The 21968-nt window shown below is 38.9% G+C and overlaps 1 protein-coding gene across 9 annotated transcripts in view; it reads right to left on the bottom strand.

The window, feature by feature from the left end:
* The window catches only part of MAP4K3 (mitogen-activated protein kinase kinase kinase kinase 3), a 112810-nt gene that overhangs the window by 61316 nt on the left and 29526 nt on the right, over positions 1–21968 (bottom strand). For all 9 annotated transcript variants that reach the window (XR_009448001.1, XM_059660031.1, XM_059660037.1 and 6 more), the window contains exon 2: positions 6092–6149. Coding sequence is in view for 8 of the 9 variants with exons in the window: in XM_059660031.1 (XP_059516014.1) it covers positions 6092–6149 (58 nt within the window). In the remaining variant the exon portion in view is untranslated. The remainder of the gene's footprint in view (positions 1–6091; positions 6150–21968) is intronic.

The following is a 21968-nucleotide window of genomic DNA, read 5'->3' as shown; positions in this document are numbered from 1 at the left end:
CCCCCTGGTGGTCAGTGCGCTCCCACAGCCAACCTCCCGTGGCCAGCCAACCTCCTGCGGTCCCTTCCCTGGGCCGGCTGGCCCCGATAGGTCCGGATGGCCAACCTCCCTCCCCGCCCTTTCCCCTCGCCCCCCACCAATCTCCCACGGCCCTAATCACCCGCCAGGCTGAGGGACCCCATGCACGAGTTTGTGCACTGGGCCTCTAGTATAATCAATAAATTCCCTGCATTCTTGAAGCCACCCTGAGTTGTGGTTTCTGTTACAACTGTAAGCATCACAACTTCTAAGGTGATCTCTGCACATATCCCTGCCCTAATGACACTGCAAATGTGCCTGCATGTCTACGTCCTCACTAGAACATTAGGTCCTCTAGGACAGGATTATGCATGCCTTAATCATCTTTGTATCTCTAGCACCTAATATGTGATTGATAAAACTGTTGCCTGAGTGAATCTACCATACCTCATTATTCTTCTCCATGATGACTCTAAATCAGATATGTCTGCATCTAGTTTAATTTCATCCAGTTATGCAATTAGTTGCTTATGTACTACTCTTGAGCTTTCTACTGAACCCTCTGAGTGGCTTTAAGCCTTCAAATACTTCTTTCCCATTAAATGTTGTTGATCCAAAGTACATTATCTTTTCCCTATTAAGTCATTTCCATGTGATTACAAGAATGGCAAAATTAAATTCAACATATTTATGGATGGAAAGAATCCAAAGAAATAATATAGAACTCAGTTTTTAAAGGTAACTGGTAAAAATAGATTTGGGTAGGAATAAAGAAAGCAGAGTTTAATACATTAATAATACAAAGGAGCCTAATGGTGGATTTAAAGAACTTTCTTCAAAGCTCAAGTGAAGGGATTTCAAAGAATAGATTAACGAGCTCCCTCCCCAATTCTAGAATACTTCATAGGATACTGTAGAACAGAATGATTAGACTACATAATCTAAAAATTATTCCCAATTCTGAGATTGTTTTTAGACATTAAAGTGAAGAATACATCTTCCAGAAGATGGCAAAAAACACCAAAAAAGTCCTAATTGAGAAAAATAGGCAAACCTACCTATAGAGCAGATAGTGAATAAACCAAGTAAACAGAGAAAAATACAAACTAATACATGCAAAATTCTTAAACATGACATTATTAAGCATTCAATAAATGTTAACTGTGTGTAGTAGAGCGAATAATGACCCCAAAGGTATTTAGTTCCCAATCCCTGATACCTGTGAATGCTACTTTACGGCTAAAGGAGTTTTGCAGATGTGATTAAATTAAGGATCTTGGGATGGGGGATTATCCTGACTTGTGTATTTATATTCATAAAGCTAAATCACTTAACAGACACAAAGGGTTGGGAATGAGGAAGAAACTGCAGATATACTCCAAAGTCCTTTGTTATTTGTTTATTTTTGAGCATTATTATCTTTAAATGTGTAAATTCTAATTTATCCAGTATAGTCAGCCTCAAGCCCATAATATGGCTCTAATATATGTATTTTTTATTTTATTTATTTTTATGTTTTGAATCAAATATATTAAAGTGTAGCTAAGCAATCCCATGATTAACCATGCAAAGTAATGATCATAAATGATGTAACACCAACTTTCTTTGTGATGGCAATAAACACAGAAGAGCACTGAGTAAACAACTGGTGGTAAGGGAGCTACTGAAGTGCTCCAGGGAGACAGGAAGAGGAGCCAGATACATCATTACCCTGGTGTCTTGCCACTCTAAGATGAAAATAAAGGGGAGAGAGCTCCTCTCCTGCCTCTCAGGACACCAAAAAACCAACGTGAAAAGAAGATTTTCAAAGAAGGAAAGATGATTGATAAAATATAGTTTTGGAGATCCATGAAAAAACTGTAAAATGAGGTCTTACTGGTGTCTCTTCACACTTTAAAAATTTTGCCCTACAATTTAATAAATGCTGCTCTGATGGAAATAAAATATAGTACCCTATTTTCTCACTATGAATTTCCTGCTGGTCAATCTCGGTACATTTAAACGAAGCAGCCTTTCAGTAGGGTTAGAGCAAAGCAGTCCAGTCCTCAGAGACTCTGCCTTCAGGACTAGACTGCACAAAGCGAAGCCAAGGTCCTCCTTCCTCAGGAGCTGAGCAGTTAACACTAGAAACACTGAAACTTAGTATATACCTAAATTGCCCAAAAGCAGTCAAAATGACTGCATTGTGAAAGAATAATATCGGAGCACTCTTCACTTATGTTCCTTAGCTTTTCCAATAACTCACTTCTATTCGACATTTCTTTCATGAATTTAGGGCGCAAAAGAAATAAAATAAACAACTTATTAGAACAAGTATCACTGCATAAAGATTCGAATAACAAGTACTAGTTTAGCTTATTGAGCAACTGCAACTTATCAAGTATCGACAATTTATCATGTACTTGTATGTTATCAGGTGACGGTAATCGAAAAAAAATGAAAACTGTTATTTCAATACAAAGCCAAACTGGTCATATAAGAAATTTATTCAATTCAATAATAAGAGTCATTTGATTATTTAAAATTTCCCAAGCAGTCAAAATGACTGCTTTTGGGCAATATAGGTATAACACATATATATATACCGGAAATGAAGGAGGGGGGAGGTAACTACAATTATTAATAAACGCATTTATATGTTGTACAAAAAGTCACAAAATTCTAAGAAATTGTGTCATTATATACATCATTGTTTTTCTAATTGAAATTAAAAAGCAGTCAAAATGACTTCCTTGGGCAATCTAGTGTTAAGATAGATGTAGGTGTTTTCATCGTGTTTGAAAAGGAATGAGTTTCTCTGACAAGTTGCTACTTAATTAATCAGTTATCTGTTTTTATATTCTACTTTACTAACTAATACTGCAAATGGGTAATAATAAGCAATTTAATCATCAAATTTTTTTTTAGGATAAAAAAACTAAAGAACAATGGGCCACGATCAGAGGAATCAGATCCAAAAGAAGAAGTGAGACTTTGGGCAGATTACGAACACTGCGCCTACTTTTCTGCAATATGACATGTGAGTGTTCGGCCTAAGAGAACGGTCACAACAGCTCCCAGCCAGCAGTATTTTCTATGACAACAGTTTTGAAAGCTGTGAAACATCTGACAACCATCTAGATAGATGAACTAAGAAGTTCCTTAGGACTCTACAATTCCGACTTTAAAACGTAAGGAAAAAAAAGATTGAAGAGATTCATAATGTAGAGAATTGTAATACCTTGTAAGAACCTGAAAGTGAAGCCTGAGAGGGTACATATGTGAGCTCTCTTCTATGAGCAAGTTCTCTCCATCTTTAGGTTTCCCTCAAAGTAAGTCTGAAGAGTTGGCAGGGTGGTAGGCCAAACAGCTTGAAGACCACAAGAACAAACCTGTAATCTGATAAAGTCAGGCTCACTGACCCAATGCAATGAGAAAAACCACACACCAGAGAAACCTTGGGCCATCTCACACAACAGAAGATAAGAGTTATACTAGTAAGATTCTGGGAAGAGTGGGGTTCAGGTGACATTTAAACGAAGCAGCCTTTTAGTAGGGTTAGGGCAAAGCAGAGTCTAGTCCTGGTCGTAAAGGAGTCTACTTCAGGACTAGACTGCCAAAAGTGAAGCCAAGGTCCTCTTTCCTCAGGATCTGAGAAGTTAAGATAGATGTAGGTGCCGTGTCCAGAAACCCCTTATCTGGAGCTGTGCATCTCGGCTGTAAATCGAGAGTGCCTCTCTATGTCAAAATGACAGATTCCCCAAGGAAGAGGGGAAGAGGGGGAAGTTTGATTCTTGCTGATATGATTACACACAGCCAAGTTTCTGGTAGTCGATGATTTTTTAGAACAAAGTTTCTCAGAGAGTAAGCAAGCCACAGTCACTCAAAAGCAGGATTTGTTCCGACACTTGCCAGCTGCACCATTCTTGGGAGAAATACTGTTAGTGAGACTTTATCTGTCTGTTACTCCAGACTGATAAATGGTGAGGCAGCTTTTCACTCTCTCCATTAGTTACTTGAGATTACTGTCTCCATTGTACTCCAGAGTGTGAAGAACAGCTTGCTAATTAAACTGATTACATTATACTCTTCATAAAGAAGTTTATTTGCTGGTTTATCTTTTGGTTTATTATGCATCAATTTTGCCACAAAAGATGTCCAATTTGAGCAAATATACTGGTTTTGAAGAAACACTTATATCTTACCCCAAGAAATTCATTTAGTACTCATTAAATGGGAATAAAACTCACTTAGCTTGTTAAGTGGTGGCTCTACCTCTAAAGATTTTTCATATGCTAGTTCTAGGAAACTGTGTGTGTGTGTGTGTGTGTTTGTGTGCGCGCACGCATGTGTATAATTAAACAAACATCCAGCTAAACCTATTAATACAGTTCCCACACCACTACCAACTTCCGAGAGTGGTGAAAGAGTAGGCTATATTGCCAGGGTTCAAATCTCAGCTTGCCACTAATTAGGACAACAAACTGAAACTTTCAGTGCTTTGTTTCCTTATTTTTTAAAAAGAGAATAATATAAGGATTAAATGAGTCAACAAATGTAAAGCACTTAGAACAGGGCCTGGCACAAGATAAGTTTGAATAAATGTTAGCTATTTATTAGCAAAACTGTCATGGTTTACACCAACCCATCTCTAAGATATCTTCTTAGTCTCACATCTTCATTAATTTGATTTATCCAATAAATATTTACTGAGTATCTACTAGGACACTTCCTGAGAAAGAAGGCACTAAACTGATTTGAAGGATGATGTATGTACAAACTACTTCTGATTAGCAGCTATTCCCATCAAGTAACTCTTTATTAGTAACTAAAAATGAAGGCCCTGATTCAAATGCCAAATTTTTAATTTTTAATCCCAGATTTCACCAATTTCAATTATCCCAATAAATTTCTTATAATAAACTGAAGAGTAGCGGACTCAAAGAAAAGAAAAAACTATCTTGCGATGTTAGAATATAATTAAACTATATCAAATCTGTAAATAGGTATAACTGAAAAAGCATTTTTTTATTCATTATATTTCAGTGTGGTTTGATCATGGTCAACACATCCTTCAAATTTCACCTTAATGGCACTTCTAAAAAGTCTACTGATGATCTATATCAGGGCTGAGCAAAGTACAGCAGCAGGTGGCTTTCTTTGCTGAGAATGGTTTTTCCATTTTAACAGGGAGAGAGGTAGGACAGAGGAGAACTGTATACAGAGACCATAGGTGGTCCACAAAACCTAAAATATTTTATGATCTGGCCTTTCTACAAAAGAAGTTCCCCCCTTCAAAAATATTTTTAGTGGATTTATGTTATACTGAAGCTAAAACCTATTTAACCAATAAATTCATATTATCAGTTTGTAGCGGAAGAAGCCATCAGAAAGGCAGCATCGTTCCTCTCGAACTCAATTTTGACACTAACACAATTGCTTGCTTATAACAGAAAAGAAAAGGAGAAATGGGGTTTTTAAGAGTGGGTAAACAATAGTGTATCGTTAACTCAGAAAGCTATGGGCTTTGCGGAAGGTGGGAGGAATTCAGGGGTAGAATACAGGGGCTGAAACTGACAAAAAACATGGAGTAGTCCTAGAGGCTTTACAATAAAGTTGGAAAGTAACGAAGACAAAATGTGAGAGCTAGGTCTATTGAGAAAAGTGAGACTCAGGAAGTGAAGTTACTTGCTCAAGTTCACAGAGCAAGAGGATGGGACACAAGAACTGGACTACAACCACCCAAATCTCAGTTCACCTCTTTCCACTGCACCACTGCCCCCTGACCGCAGGACACTGTTAACCGGGGAACACACCACTGGCAATCTGAGACAAGTTTGCTCAACTGAGTTCAGAAGGAACAAAGTCTCTTCAGGAGTTTTCCCCTTCCCCCAATAATTAATTATTTTTTAGGAACAGGTTGAGCAAGATGTCTTCAGGTCTCAAAGAGGTGTAGGAAAGAGTAGATACCACTTTCATTTCTCAGAAAATACTGGGAACAATAAGAGAATGCTAACGAAACATCATTAAAATAAGCCTTAAAGATAGCTAGTTGCGTACAGCAATAAGAAACATCAAATTTCAATTAATTTACCTGGTTCCAACTTTATTACTTTAATTGCTGCTAATTCACCAGTGTTAACATTCCGGGCCTAAAAAAAAGAAGAAAAGATAATTGTGAAAAAAGCTTTCATTAAAAACTTTATAAAATGTCATAAGCTGTTTATTTTCAATTACATGGAAATGTTTTTCAAAGCAATAACTGCAAAAGTAATTTACATTTACAAAACAAACACTATGTTCTTTACAATGAATTTCATTATTAATTTAAGCATAAATTTTACAATAATGATCATAATAGCTAATATACACATAAGCCTTATTATGTGCCAGGCACTATTCTAAGTGTTTTTATATTAATTCATTTAATCCTCACAACAATCTTATGAAACAGGTACTCCTATTATTCCCGTGTTGCATATGTGAAAACGGAAGCACAGAGAAGTTAAAGAACTGGCCAAGGCCATTATAGCTGGTAAGTGACAGTGCTGGGATTCCGACCCAGGCAGTCCGACTCCAGCTTTAAAGCACTACACTCTATTGCATTCATTCAGCCTGGTTAAAATTTTGAATTTATTAACTATTTTTAAACTTGTTAATTTAAAAACCTTGGACTATGAAAAGCTAACATAGTTATATAACCATGAAAACAGCCCCTGTGTATCTGTTTATACACACCTGATGGCACAATCAAATCACTGCAGTTCAATACAAACCAAATATATTTTTATAAGCCACATATTAAAAATCACTTTAAAAATTATAGACAGAAACTGTCTTTTCAATTTGTATTAAATGGCAGTAATTATTTGTCAATTTAAAATGTTCTTTAATTGCATAATAACTTTTAAACTATTGTAACATAATATTTGAACTATAAACTAAAACTTAATAAATTAATTTTCATATCAACCAATGAAGACCAATACATATGATTCCCTGATCACAGAAAGATCCATTCATGTGACCAGAATTACTCTTAGTTGCAGCACTCATATTAATGAATTGGTGAAGATCAGTGAACCACTCACAAGGGATGATAATAGCACCAACAGTGGAATGCTAAGAATAGTGAGGCATTAAAAATATCAGCCAAGGATATAGAAAGGTAGCTGGATATGGGACACAGCCATTGCTGAAATGTGAAATTTAACCTTTTAACTCAAAAATAAAAACAAAGGTACTAAAAGATCTCCTTACACAAATTAAGAATGAAGTTGAAATAAAATTTGCAGGAAAAATTAATTCCTTAAATCCCCATAATTAATAAACACTTATGATGCCAACTTATGACAGGCAGTGCACAGCAGATATCAACTGTTATTTCAAAGTAAATTTAATTTCCACTAAATCAGATAGGCATTTCAAATAGATAGTGCTAGATAAGTATTTATTGCCTTCCTTAGACTGAGAAGATGAAGATACACACACACACACACACACCAATAAAAAAGAAAATCAGTATCATTATGGAAACATTTTGTAAAGGGGGCAGAGTGTAACCCTAAAATATTCAGGTATATCACATCAATGTTAGTCATAAATCTTCTCAAATACTATCAAAACTACTTGCCTTTTCTTATACTTCGTTATCTTTTCTCTGTTAGGCTCCTCCCTAATATTAATACGCCGTCCTTCAATCCACATCTTTTTTAGCACTTATCCAAATAAAATAAGACACTACTCTTTCAAATTCTTAATTCTCCATTTAAAAATCCTGTCATGATTTTGTTTTGTTTATGAAAGAAAGTTCAGAATGAGAGTTATTTCATTATGAAATAGCTGAGAAAATGTGAACCAATAGAAAGCTAGGATTATTTTTATAGATGAAATTTTGTTCCCAACTGACCACTAGAGGGCACACTCTCTATTGACAACACAAGTTACACAAAGTGTGTTTGTCCAAAATGGTTGCTGTACACATTACATTCTTTTAAAAACATTTATTAATAGTTAACACCAGCACATATTTAACAACAACAACAAAAAAAACTATGACAGTTTATTAAAGCCAATATTTACTATAGGCCTGACTTCTGAATTTTTCAAAATTTAAATCAGTCCAGAATTTTCTAAAGGATAAAACTTATGGTTCTCTAGTCAATCAGGAAACAAGACAGCTATAATCTTTGCCTTCTGAAATGTTTTCCAATATGTAACTTATTTGACAGAAATAAGATCATTCACAAAAAGTAGGGAAGAATAATTTAAATGCTCAGAAAACAAATTTGGGCTTTTTATCAAAATCCATATGCTTATTAATAAAAGGACTTTAAAGCATATGAGTCATCAAGAATCTTGCTCTACTGGCTAAAATAAATCAAAGTTAGCTGTCTCTAAATTTACTATGGTCAAGTGACACACAGAGGTAAATTTCAAAATATTATCTCTAATACCCTGTAACTACAATTCTTTTTTTAATCACCTAGAGCAGTGGTTCTCAACCTTCCTAATGCTGCGACCCTTTAATACAGTTCCTCATGTTGTGGTGACCCCCAACCATAAAATTATTTTCTTGCTACTTCATAACTGTAATTTTGTGACTGTTATGAATCGTAATGTAAATATCTGATATGCAGGATATATTTTCATTGTTACAAATTGGACATAATTAAAGCATAGTGATTAATCACAAAACAGTCTGTAATTATATATGTGTTTTCTGATGGTCTTAGGTGACCCCTGTGAAAGGGTCGTTCGATCCCCAAAGGGGTCGCGACCCACAGGTTGAGAACCACTGACCTAGAGCAATTTATTAGAAAAAAAGAACATGAGCAAGATAAATATTATAAAATATCACCAGGTGTAGAGTTTGAATTTTCTAATTCAGTATCAATAACAAAAGTTTTCAGACTTGTTCAGGGCAGAAAGCTGAAGATAAATACTCCTAAGGATCTAGCCCTCTTCTGCCATCATCACTGACTTGCCAACCATTCTTCACATGCTCTCCAAGTGATGTTCTTGAGTTTAAAACACGTTAGGAACACACATCAATGCTTTAAAGACAAAAATTCATATTCCTTGTCGGAGAATTTAAATTTTTCACTAAATATAACACTTTTATAAAACCTTTATTTAGACACTTAGAGGCCCGGTGAATGAAAATTCATGCAGGTGGGGGGCGGGTCCCTCATCCTGGTCTGCATCCTCTCACAGTCTGAGACCCCTTGGGGGATTGTCTACCTGCTGGCTTAGGCCCACTATCTGGGGGATCGGGCCTAGGCTGGCAGTCAGACATCCCTCTGGCAGCCCAGGAGCCTTCAGGGATGTCTGACTGATGGCTTAGGCCCGCTTCCCATGAAGAGCAGGCCTAAGCCACAGTTGAATAAACTTAGCGCTGGGAGAGGCTCCTGCCACTGCCGCTGCACTTGCAGCTGTCAGCCTGGCTTGTGGCTGAGCGGAGCTCCTCCTGTAAGAGTGCACTAACCACCAGGGGGCAGCTCCTGCATTGAGCACCTGCCCCCTGGTGGTCAGTGCACATCATAGCGACTGGTCGTTCTGCCTTCCAGTCAATTTGCATATTACCCTTTTATTATATAGGATAATTCACATATCATAAAGTTCACTCTTTTAATATGTACAATCTAGTGGTTTTTAGTATATTCACAGTTATGTAACCATCAGTACTATCTAATACTTAGAATGTTTTTATTGCCCCAGAAATCTGTATTTAAAGCTATCAAGGCACTTTAGTCAGATTTTGGGACCCTGTCTAAGGCACTGAGCCCTTTGAATTTTATGAAGTATAAATACCAACTTCTAAGTCTGAAAGGGATGGTTTTATGAAGGAGATACCATTCAAGCAGAGGTTTGAAAGATGGGCTGGATTAGAACAAACACATAAGAGGGATGGGAAAGAGGGCATAGAAAGAAAAGCATGAGCAAGGCACAGGGACAGAAAACAGGCTATTTTGAGTATATTGGGCAGGCCAAACTTCAGGGTGTCTCCCATATAAATACTACCTTTCAAGGAAAATGGCTAACCCACAGCCGCTGCTGAAGAAATAGTTTTGTTTGCTTTTCCACCGTTACGTGGACTAGGTATACTAGTAAGCCTACCACCAGGGCAATCAATTCATAGGAAGACATTCCCAGTTTATGCTATTAATAGTGGCCACTTTCACTCTCAAATTTACAATTAAAATTGTATTTAATATGATAAATTATAAGGCCACTCTACCAAGAAACTCTGAGCTGACATGAAAAAAGGAAATAGACCTATCAAATCTCAAAAATAGGGATCAGCAGAACATGACTGTTTCTATCAATGCAGTTTTATTGGAATACAGCCATGCCCATTTAAGTATTAGGTCCATGGCTGCTTTTACAATACAATGGTAGAACTGAATAGCTGAGATAGAGAGCAAATGGCCCACAAAATTGGAAGTATTTACTTCCTAGCCCTTTACCGGAAAAGCAGAACCCTGCTGTAAAACAGCACAGTCCAGTAAAACTTTGTGTTGATGAAAATGTTCTATATCTGTACTGTCCAATACAGTAGCCCCATGTCACATGCAGCTACTGATAAACTGAAATGTGGCTAGAACAAGTAAAGAACTAACTTTTATTTAATTATTTATGTATGAAATAAAGTATATAAACTTGGGAATTTTAATTTTTTTTAATTGAGACATAACCCTGGGTTAGTTTTAGGTGTATGACATAATGATTTGATATATGTATATATGACAAAATGATTATAAGTTTAGTTAAGATCCATCACATCATACATAGTTACAACTTTGTTTTCTTATAATGAGAATTTTTAAGATCTACTCTTGGTATCTTTCAAATATACACTACAGTGTTGTTCACTATAGTCACCATGTTGTATGTTATACCTCCGGGAATTAGTTTATAACTAGAAAAAAAATAAACTTTTGAAAATATAATTCTAGTTGTTAGAACACATGTAGAGATTTGTGTAACCATCACCACCATTGTCCGGAAACAGAAACTCCCTTGACAGTACTATCTTTCCTACCTCAACTCCTGGCAATCACTATTTTGAACTTTGCCAGCATAGTTTTGTCTTTTCAAGAATTTCATATAAATTAAATCATTCACTATGTTATTTTTGAGACTGTCTTCTTTTGCCAAGTCGCTATATGTATTACTAGTTTGTTCCTTTTTTCTTGTTGAGTAGTATCCCATTGTATGAATATACCATAGTTTGTCCATTACGAGTGGAAGGACATATTGGCTATTTTCACTTTTTTGGCAAATATGAATTGAGCTGCTATATATATAGTTGTGTACAAGTTACAAAAATACCCAGGAGACGATGGGTATATGTTTAACTTTATAAGAACCTGTCAAACTCTTTCCAGAGTTGCTGTACCGTTGTTCATGTCCAGCAGCAATGTAGGAGAGTTGCAGTTCTTCCACATCCTTGCCAGTAGCTGGTATTGTACTTTTTATTGTCGCCATTCTAACAGGAGTTTAATGGTATCTCATCATGGTTTTTGTTTGCATTTCCCTAATGACTAATGATTAATAATGTGCTTATTTGCCACCCTTTGGTGAAGTGTCTTCATTTGTTTTTCCATGTTTTAACTAAAATGTTTATTTTTATATTGTTGAGTTTTGTGAATATATACAAGTTCTTTGTCAAGTATGTGATATGCAAACATTTGCTCCCAGTCTATAGCTTGTCTTTGCATTCCCTTAACTGTGTCTTTTGCAGGGCATCATGGACTGAATTGTGCATCCCTCAAATTTATATGTTGAAACCCTAAGCCCCAGCACCTTAGAATGTGATTTTATTTTGAGATAGGGCCTTTAAAGGGTCATTAAGGTGAAATGAGGCTACATGGGTGAATCCTAATTCAACAGGACTAGTGTTCTTCTTAGGAAAGGAAGGGACAGCAGAGATGTGCACATACAGAGCAAAGTCCACGTGAGAATAAGCAAGAAGCAGTCACCTGCAATCCAAGGAGAGAAGCCTCAGGAGAAACCAAGACCTGGACCTTAGACTGCCAGTCTCCAGAACTGTGAGAGAATAAAATTTCTACTGTTTAAGCCAGGCCACCTGTGGCATTTGTTATGGCAGCCCTAGCAAACTAATGCACAGAGCGAAGTTTTTACTTTTGATGAAGGCTAATTTATTACTGTTCTTTTTGTGTGTGTTTTTTTACATATTGTGCTTTTGGTGTCCAACATCTTTTTGCTTAACCCAAAGTCATAAAGATACTCTCCTATGTTTTCTTCTAAAAGAGCAAGTTTTACATTTATGACATGTTTTAAGTTAATTTTTAAGGTACAAGAACATGCCAAGACATGGAGCAGAGTGCCAGCTGTTGGCGGTGGGGGACTGGATTAAAGAAAGTGAAGGGCCGAAACCGGTTTGGCTCAGTGGATAGAGCGTCGGCCTGCAGACTGAAGGGTCCCAGGTTCGATTCCGGTCAAGGGCATGTACCTGGGTTGCGGGCACATCCCCAGTAGGAGGTGTGCAGGAGGCAGCTGATTGATGTTTTTCTCTCATCGATGTTTCTAACTCTCTATCTCTCTCCCTTCCTCTCTGTAAAAAATCAATTAAAAAATATATATTTAAAAAAAAAGAAAGAAAGTGTAGGGACTCGTCAAAGAACACATATGCATAACCCATAAACATAGACAACAGTGTGGTGACAGCCAGAGGGAAGCGGGGGCTGGGAAGAGGCAGGCAAAGGAGAGGGGGTATGGAGGCATCTTGTAAGAGTGTCAAACAATAAAAATAAAGAAAAGAGCCCTAGCAGGTTTGGCCCAATGGACAGAGCATTGGCCTGTGAACCAAAGGGTCCCGGGTTCAATTCCGGTCAAGGGCACATACCTTGGTTGCAGGCTCCTCTCTGGCCTGGGCCCTGGTTGGGGCCTGTGCAGGAGGCAACCAACTGATGTGTTTCTCTCACATCAATGTTTCTCTCTGTCTTTCCCTCTCTATTCCATTCTCCCTAAAAAAAAAAAAAATCAATGGGAAAATATCCTCAGATAAGGATTAACAACAAAAATAAGAAAGAAAGAGGAAAGAAAGAAACAAACAAACAAAAGAAACCTCCTGAGGTTTTGCATTTGAAAATGTTAGACTAGAAATGAAAGCTCCTTCCATTACAAATACTTAGATATGGCAGACAAGATACAACAAATATTCTTTTAAATGCACTGCTGAACTCAACAAGAAATCCACAGGAGGCAAAAACAGAAAAATAGTAATTAGCTCAAAAAAATATGTTGAATGGCTTTATTGAACAAAATAAGAGTAAGCAAGAGCTAAAGCCATGACCTTAACTTAAACTTGGAATCTACACACTTGAATTTTGATTTTTATCAGATGTGGTGAAAGCTGTAATTGAGACTATTGCATAAAACCAGGAATGCCCTTGAAAGGCCACACCTTTCAAGTGAAGGGTGTGTGTGTGTGTGTGTGTGTGTGTGTGTGTGTGTGTGTGCGCGCGCGCGCGCACCATTGACAAAGACAGCAAATAAAAACCCAACTCTTTGAACCAGACCTTCACTGGAATGCAGTCCCCTGAAAACTCATAATTACAAGCCTATCTCAGTTGAGTATAAATTTGCACTCTTGCAAGGACCAGGAGCCTCAAACCAAGGAAGGAACTTAAGCCGTTTCTGGGCATCTAGCAGAAAGAGAAGCACACTCTCTGTCGTGAAACACACCTTTAGCTCAAGCCCTAACAGTGGTCGGCAAACTGCGGCTTGGCAAACCGTGGCACATGAGCCACATGTGGCTCTTTGGCCCCTTCAGTGTGGCTCTTCCACAAAATACCGGCTCTTCCACAAAATAGCGACTTCTGCCCATGGGCCACAAAGTTTCAATTGCACTGTACGTGAGCGCCCACACGTGGTATTTTGTGGAAGAGCCACAGTGAAGGGGCCAAAGAGCCGCATGTGGCTCGCGAGCCGCAGTTTGCTGACCATGGCAGGAGATTCCTAAGTACTAGTATTAGCCAAATATCAGATAAAAAATTTATCAAACCAAAAGGAAATAAACCACCAGAACAGCAAAAGCTATGGACAACAAAATTAAACTTGCAAGAAGTTCATATTTTGGTATTAACAGATACAGAATATAAATTTACAATTAAGTACACTTTAAAGTTTACAGAATTAAAAAGAGGCAATCCATGGGCCAGAAACAAAAACTACTTAGCAGATAGGAAAAAACGAACCTAGTAGACTTTCTAGATATAAAAAATATAACCTTTAACATTTAAAAATCTAATTGGAGCAGAGACAGAATTAGTAAACAAAATGAGATATGAAACAGCAAGGAGAGACAAAGAGAAGATAAAAAAGAGAGACTAAGAGACATCTTTAAATCACCAAATCTCACAAAATCATCTCATGAAAGAGAGGTTAGCACACACCTAATTAAAGTTTCAGAAGGAAAGAACAGAAATAGTAAAGAAGCAGTATTTCAAGAGATAGTGACTTAAATGTTTCCGGAATGGATAGAAGGCATAAGACCTCAGATTTAGGACACACCAAGTCCCAAGGAAGCTAAATAAAAAACAAATCCACACCCAGACATCATATAAAACTGCAAAACACCAAAGACACAGAGGTGATCTTTTTAAAAAGCTAGAACAAATATTGAACAAAATGCATGTAAATGGGAAGGTGTGCTTGACATTAATGTGTTCTAAGGACCCTGTACTGTTTGGGAAGTATTTAGAATTAGTGAGTAATTTGGAGTTTTAGGTTAAAAACATGCATTAAAATATAAGAGCAACATCTAGAATAATAAAATAGTACATAGCAGTGATTCTTAATTGGGGAGGATACTGCCCCATAAAGTAGCAGGAAGGTATTTGGAAATGTGTGAGGGCATTCTGGTTTGTACCAGTAACAGGGGATGATGATAGGCAGGAGCCAAGGATTTTAAACGTCCAGTTTTGCCTGCAAAGTGCCACACAATCCCAGCCAAAATGCCAACAGCTCCTACACTGAAAAATACTGTACAGACCTACCAAAAAAGGAATTTAAACCATTCAATATGGAAATTAAACAATTCAATCCAAAAGTCACCTGTAGATGTGCTTTAAATGACAGACTCTTGGGGTTTACGTGTAACGTATGCTGAATCAATAGGTCTGAGGTGAGACGTAGGAAGCTATGGTTTTAATAACCACCCAGGTGGCTGTGATGCAGCCTAATGAGGATGAAGTGGTAGATGAATGAGGTTTCAGAGACTCCCTGTAAGGGGACAAACTCTGGAGGAGGAGACGGCCAGTGCTAAGGAGAAATCTAGCAGCAGGGGGTAGGTGTTGGCAGAAGTTCACATGCACATACCACTATGTCTCCCCAAATAAGAAACTGCAGATTAGAAAGCATTTTTTAAAAGATTAATAACAGTATAACCAGAACAGTGCCTTTTCTTTTATATATTAGAAATAAAAATACAATAGAATGGTTCCGGACACCATCAATAAAACAATTCAATCCACAAATTACAAGTGAACCCCCTATACACAGATGGTGCGAAGGTCTGTCTTCACAAGTCCTGGCCATCCTCTGACCTACACCCCTTGAGTACTGCCCTTTAGCCACCAGTTCCTAACACCCTGGAGAGGAAGAACAGTGTTTCTGAAAGATGTTAAAGACATCCTGGGGTGTTGGGGAGCATTCCTTGGTTAGGTCCTGAAAATAATCCCTACTATATTCTCTTCCTACAGAGTAACAATGCACAATAGCATATTAAAAGATTCCGTAGATTCTACAGTAAGAAAACCCATTTGCTTTGGTTTGAGTCCACATTTCCCACCATTATTCAATTAAGAAACTCCCAATTCTTCCCTCTTTATTAGGAAATTTAGGACTTAGAAAACTACATTCGCTTAAGTAATCTCTGTTTATTCACTATTGTATCACTGGCACCGAGGACAGTGTCTGGAACACAACAGGCACTAAAATGAGTAGTTTAAATCAGTTACATGCTAGTAAGTATTTAAAAACCAACCTGGGGCCCTAACCGGTTTGGCCCAGTGGATAGAGCCTCGGCCTGCGGACTGAAAGGTCTCAAGTTCGATTCCGGTCAAGGGCATGTACCTTGGTTGCGGGCACATCCCCAGTGGGAGATGTGCAGGAGGCAGCTGATAGATGTTTCTCTCTCATCGATGTTTCTAACTCTCTATCCCTCTCTCTTTCTCTCTGTGAAAAATCAATAAAATATATTTTAAAAAAATAAAAATAAATGAGCACAGAGCAAGCTTTGACTGATAGGTCTTCAGCAATATGAACACTCCCCCTATGGAAGGTGAACTTGACATCTCAGAATAGGGAGCTGGGAAGAGATGCTCACAATCTCACTAGCACTAAAAGGCTCCAGGACATCACTGATTAAATTAAATGCAAGATGTAGCTTATTTTGTGCAAATGCAGAATAATACCTCACTAATCAGTATCTCTGAGGAATGCAGATTGAGTTTTTCAGATAATGGGATAAATGTTAAGTGGAAAAAAATGAATATTTTTAATTCAAAGAAAAAATATTATATATTCATTAAGTGTATAGCACAAAATTTTGCATTCTCTGTTAACTCAGCATTGTCAATTATCTATAAACTGTCCTAAAGTCATGCTCTTAAAGGTTACTGAGGTATGCAAAGCTATTTGCCCTTTCACTAAATCATGGGTTTTTAACCTGGAACCCAAGAATGGGTGGGATTTAGGGAGCCCAAGAATCCCAACACTGAATGTAAATTAATACATGTTTACGCAGATTTCTGGGCAAAAAGTCTTCAGCTTCCATCAGATATCTCAAAGGTGTCCATAACTCAAAGTTTAAGAACCACTTCTTACAAATAAACCTGGACTGTTTTTGTTTAATTTGAGGAGTTTTGCTTTTCCCCCTCTCTCGTCAGCCTGTCAGTGGTTACCTCACTGTCAGTGTGCTGCTTAAGGCACCCCACCTCTTAATTTGCTCTGAGTTGGAGAAACTGATAAGTGGGTTTGTTAGAAAGTGTATTTTAATTAAATCACCTAGGAATATGGTGAAATAAAAATAAAACCACGAACTGAATATATTATTTCAAATAAACATTTATTTATGAAGATAATTGATGGTCCAGATTATCCTATCTAATAAAAGAGAAACATGGTAATTAGCCGTACGTCCGCTACCCTTCCCATTGGCTAATAGGGTGATATGCAAATTAACTGCCAGCCAAGGTGGCGGCCAGCAGCCAGGCAGCTTGAAATGAACATGAGGCTTGCTTGCTTCAGTGACGGAGGACTCCAATGTTCCCCGCCTGCCGCTGCCAGCCTCTGAACTTGCAGTTTGAAACATTGTTACAAATATAGAAGCTAAACAAAACCCCAGAAACCTGCTTTCAGCTGTCCGGGATCTCAGAGCTGGAGTTGAAATAGTGTTTCGATTATAGAACCCAAACAAACCAGATACCTGCTTTCAGCAGCGGAGGCCTAAGAGCTGGAGCCAAGCCTCAGAGCTAAAGCTGGCCCAGAATATAAAAAAAGAGAGAAAAAAGAGTGGTTGGGAGCTTCAGTCACCCGCCAGCCTGAAAACAGCCCTCAGCCCCTCACCCAGACTGGCCAGGCACCCCAGTGGGGACCCCCACCCTGAAGGGTGTGTGAATAGCTGCGAACAGCCATCATCCCTTAATCCAGGCTGGCCAGGCACCCCAATGGGGACCCCCACCCCGATCCAGGACACCCTTCAGGGCAAACCAGCCGGCCCCCACCCGTGCACCAGGCCTCTATCCTATATAGTAAAAGGGTAATATGCCTCCCAGCACCGGGATCAGCAGAGCCGCGAGGCCTCCTGGCAGCAGGATCAGCGTGACAGGAGGCAGCGCCCAAACCCCCTGATCGCCCTGCGGCTCTGTGTGTGACAGGGGGCGGGGCCACAACCTCCCTACCCGCCCTGCTCTGTTCGTGACAGGGGAAGGCACCCCAACCCCCTGATCAGCCCTGCTCTGTGCCTGATAGGGGGGAGCTCCCCAACCCCCTGATCGGCCCTGCTCTGTGTGTGACAGGGTGCGGCGCCCCAACCCCTCCTTCCCCCCACGGGCCCTGCTCTGTGTATGACGGGGTAGAGCCATAACCTCCCCATCGGCCCTGCCCTGAGTGTGACAGTGGCGGTGCCCCAATCCCCTGATCGGCCCTGCTCTGTGGGTGATAGAGGGCAGCGCCCCAACCGCCCCCCACGGGCCCTGCTCTGTGTGTGACAGGGGGCGCCACCCCAACCCCCTGATCCACCCTGCTCTGTGTGTGACAGGGGACGGTGCCCCAACTCCCCTATCGGACCTACTCTGTGCGTGACACGGGGGAGCTCCCCAACCCCCTGATGGGCCCTGCTCTGTGCGTGACAGGGGGGAGCTCCCCAACCCCCTGATCAACCCTGCTCTGTGCGTGACAGGGTATGGAGCCCCAACCCCCCTGATGGGTCCTGTTCTGTGTGTGACAGGGGCAGCGCCCCAACCCCCTGATTGGCCGTGCTCTGTGCGTGACAGGGGGTGGCCCCGCAACCTCCCCATCAACCCTGCCTTGAGTGTAACAGGGGGCGCGCCCCAACCCCCCAATCGGCCCTACCCTGAGTGTGACTGGGGGTGGCATAGCAACCTCCCGATCCGCCCTGCTCTGTGCATGACAGGGGGCGGCGCCCTAACTCCCCAATCGGCCTGCTCTGAGTCCGACCAGGGGCTGCACCTAGGGATTGGGCCTGCCCTCTGCCACCCAGGAGCAGGCCAAAGCCAGCAGGTCGTTATCTCCTGAGGGGTCCCAGACCGCGAGAGGGCACAGGCCGGGCTGAAGGACACCCCCCCCCCCGCCCAGTGCACAAATTTTTGTGCACCGGGCCTCTAGATTTTATTATAAAACCACACAAACTATTCTACCCAATAAAATATTTATCTCACTAGAAGCCTTTGGTTTCCCCCCAATCTGTTTATTTCAGATAATTTCTGTCTTACAGAGAAATATGCCCTTTGATGGTATCAGTCATGAAACCTAGCCATTTGAAAACCCCACTTTTGCTTGTATTAATCAGAATCTATCCATAAAAAAAAATTTATGTAGCAACAAACTTCCTATTTTATTTTATTTTATTTTAAATCACTTATGTTTAGATCTGAAGTGAGTGAACAAATTACTAAATCTGCCAGCATTTGAGGACTGGATTTATATCTTTTATTAAAATCAATGAAATGAAAAGGACATGCATATGCCTTTCTTATGACACAAAATTCCAGAGTTAAATATATTTATAAGACAAACAGACAAACTTTAGCTTCATCAAATTATGAATGTTATTTTTACAAAGCACTCCTAGCAATGTGATTAAAAACATTTTTATGTTACTATACTATATATACAATTTTTTTCTATTATTCCCCTTTTCACTACAAATCCATAGTTATTACAAGAGAATGATCAATATGAATACCATTTTCCCCACATTTCTCCTTTGCTCCCAACACCTTTCAACAGCATCTCATTTGCTCCTGCTGCTGCTGGACTTTTTACTTCAATTGCATTATGGTAACCCCAGAGGATAAACTGACGTTGGTCCGGCAGAAGGAGGGACAAACTCTAAGGGCAAAATTATAGCAGATGTGAAATGATGACTGCTTCAACTAAAACACTAACTCAATGAAAATGGACAGAAGTGGTTAAAATTCTACTTTATCCCAGGTTCTTTACTTTGGGGTTGTCCAGAGCCAAAATTAACCAAACCACATTATATTTGCTTAAGGCAGTGGTTCTCAACCTTGGCTACACATTAGAATCATCTGGGAATCTTTTTAAAATCCTGATTTCTGGGCCTCATCCTCCGGAAATTCTGTTTCTTTGTTACTAATGTTGTGGCCTCACCCCATAACAAAGAAACAGAATTTCTGGAGGATGAGGCCCAGAAATCAGGATTTTAAAAAGATTCCCAGGTGATTCTAATGTGCAGCCAAGGTTGAGAACCACTGGCTTAAGGTATTCTTTTCAGGAATAAGCAGCTATTTTTTTCTGCTACACTTTCAATCCAGAGGAGTCTAGAACAGTCTTCAAAGGAAGGGCCGTAATGGAGCAGGGCCATTGCTCTCCAATAAAGCTGGACCTGAGTTCACTCAGGTTGCTAAGTATCAAGACAACATATCCTCAAATAAGTTATAAAAGAGTTTGGCCAGATGGGCAGGAAAAGAAATGTACTCCAGTAAGCTCACATTATGGAAAAAAAGACCAGTGCAGAGAATAAGACAGGAGAATGTGCTTATGAGGCCAAAGACAAGACTAAACAGACAGGGATGGCAGCAGCTAGGGGCCCGGATCACTGACAAGAACTGCACTGACCTCACCAGTACTAATGAGTATTATTTGCAGGTACCACGTTTTAGTGGGATAGTTGTGGTTTCTCATGATAATCTCACACAGGTCTTTAAAGGCTGAAGTAAGAAACTAGACAATAAGTTTCTATCACCTTTGGTCAGTGTTATATCCTCTTCCCAAAGTCTCTTGAGTCTGGTCTGGAAAGGGGAACTTCCTGTGAGTCAGACAGAATTTGAATCCATTAAATGCTGCTGAAATGATCATCTCTAATTATTCCCCCAGAAATGGGAAACTCACAATGTGGAGCAAGTATCTATGTATTCACAATTCTAGTCTCTTCAAAAGTCTATTTTTTAATTATAAAATTGAACATCTCACAGAAAATAACAAGTAAAAGAGCACAAATTAAAAAGTAAAAGTTTCCCCCTTTTACTTTTATCCGTTTGTCTCTTAATCCAGGGGCAAACTAGAATCCCTTTAGAGACCCTTATTCCATTAAAATGAAACAGATAGGCAGACAAAATGATACAGGTATGCATGCAAATATAAACATATATAAAAGCAATAAAGCACTGTGGTTATGAATATATTCTGAGTTTGAACCCCAGCTCTGTCATTTATTATGGAAACACATAATACATTTATTAGCTTGTATGACACTGGGCACATTCTTTAATCTCCATATGCCAATTTCCCCATCTCTAAAATGAAAATAATGAATAAGGTAAACTACCTCATTATAGTTGTGAGGATTAAATTAGTCACTACTTGCAAAGTGCTTAGAACAGAGTAGGCAGATATTATGTGCTCACTAAGTGTCAACTATTATTTATTATTAATCAAACTTACACAGAAATGCATCAAATGTCATTTTAAATTTGCAGCAAGGTATGCAATGTTTATTCTCTTTGTTGCAATGTTCTTGTTTTCTAAATATGATCAGATAAGCAGATATTTTCATAATCAGAAAAAAAACCTTATTTAAAAATTTAAAAAAACCTCAATGTGGATCTAAGACCAAGGATACAGAGTGGGATTTTTGCACCTTTTGTTTTCCACTGTCTTAGTTCAGTGAAGTGACTCTCAAAACTTAGATAAAGTGGGAAAACACTGAGAAATATACATGAATCTCCTTAAAATGGATTACACTAGGTGATTTTGGTAAAAGTAGTAATTCCAATTACTGTAAAAAAGTACTTAAAATCAAAAAGGAGTTTCAGAGTTAACTATCTAGTAAGATGGCATTTATGCAAACCAAATAATCATTATTATGAAGTTTAAAAACATCTTTTGAAATTATCTGTTTTAGAAATACAAATTTATGTAAACCTGTTATCCAACAGTAGAGATTGGTGTAGTTAATCGTACTAGTTAATTCAGAACATGCTCTGATTACATTGGCATTGTGTATCCTAATACAATATTAGGAATTAGATGAAACTTTAGGGCAGGGGTAGCAAAGCAAGTAAGTATGTTATTTCAATTGGGGCGTTACAGAAACACAGTACCATAATGATTATTCAATAATATTTCAGTTATTCGAACACACCTCCTGCAAATCTGAACAAATAAAGTAGCCCCCAAAGCATGACTGAAAATGTTTCTTTGGTATTTGTGAAGCGCACTCTAAGCAACCAGCA

The sequence above is a fragment of the Myotis daubentonii genome, chromosome 12 (assembly GCF_963259705.1).
Source record: "Myotis daubentonii chromosome 12, mMyoDau2.1, whole genome shotgun sequence".
Taxonomy (NCBI): Eukaryota; Metazoa; Chordata; class Mammalia; order Chiroptera; family Vespertilionidae; genus Myotis; species Myotis daubentonii.
Note: the sequence above shows the minus strand (reverse complement) of the source record. Positions and strands in the feature narration are given on the sequence as shown.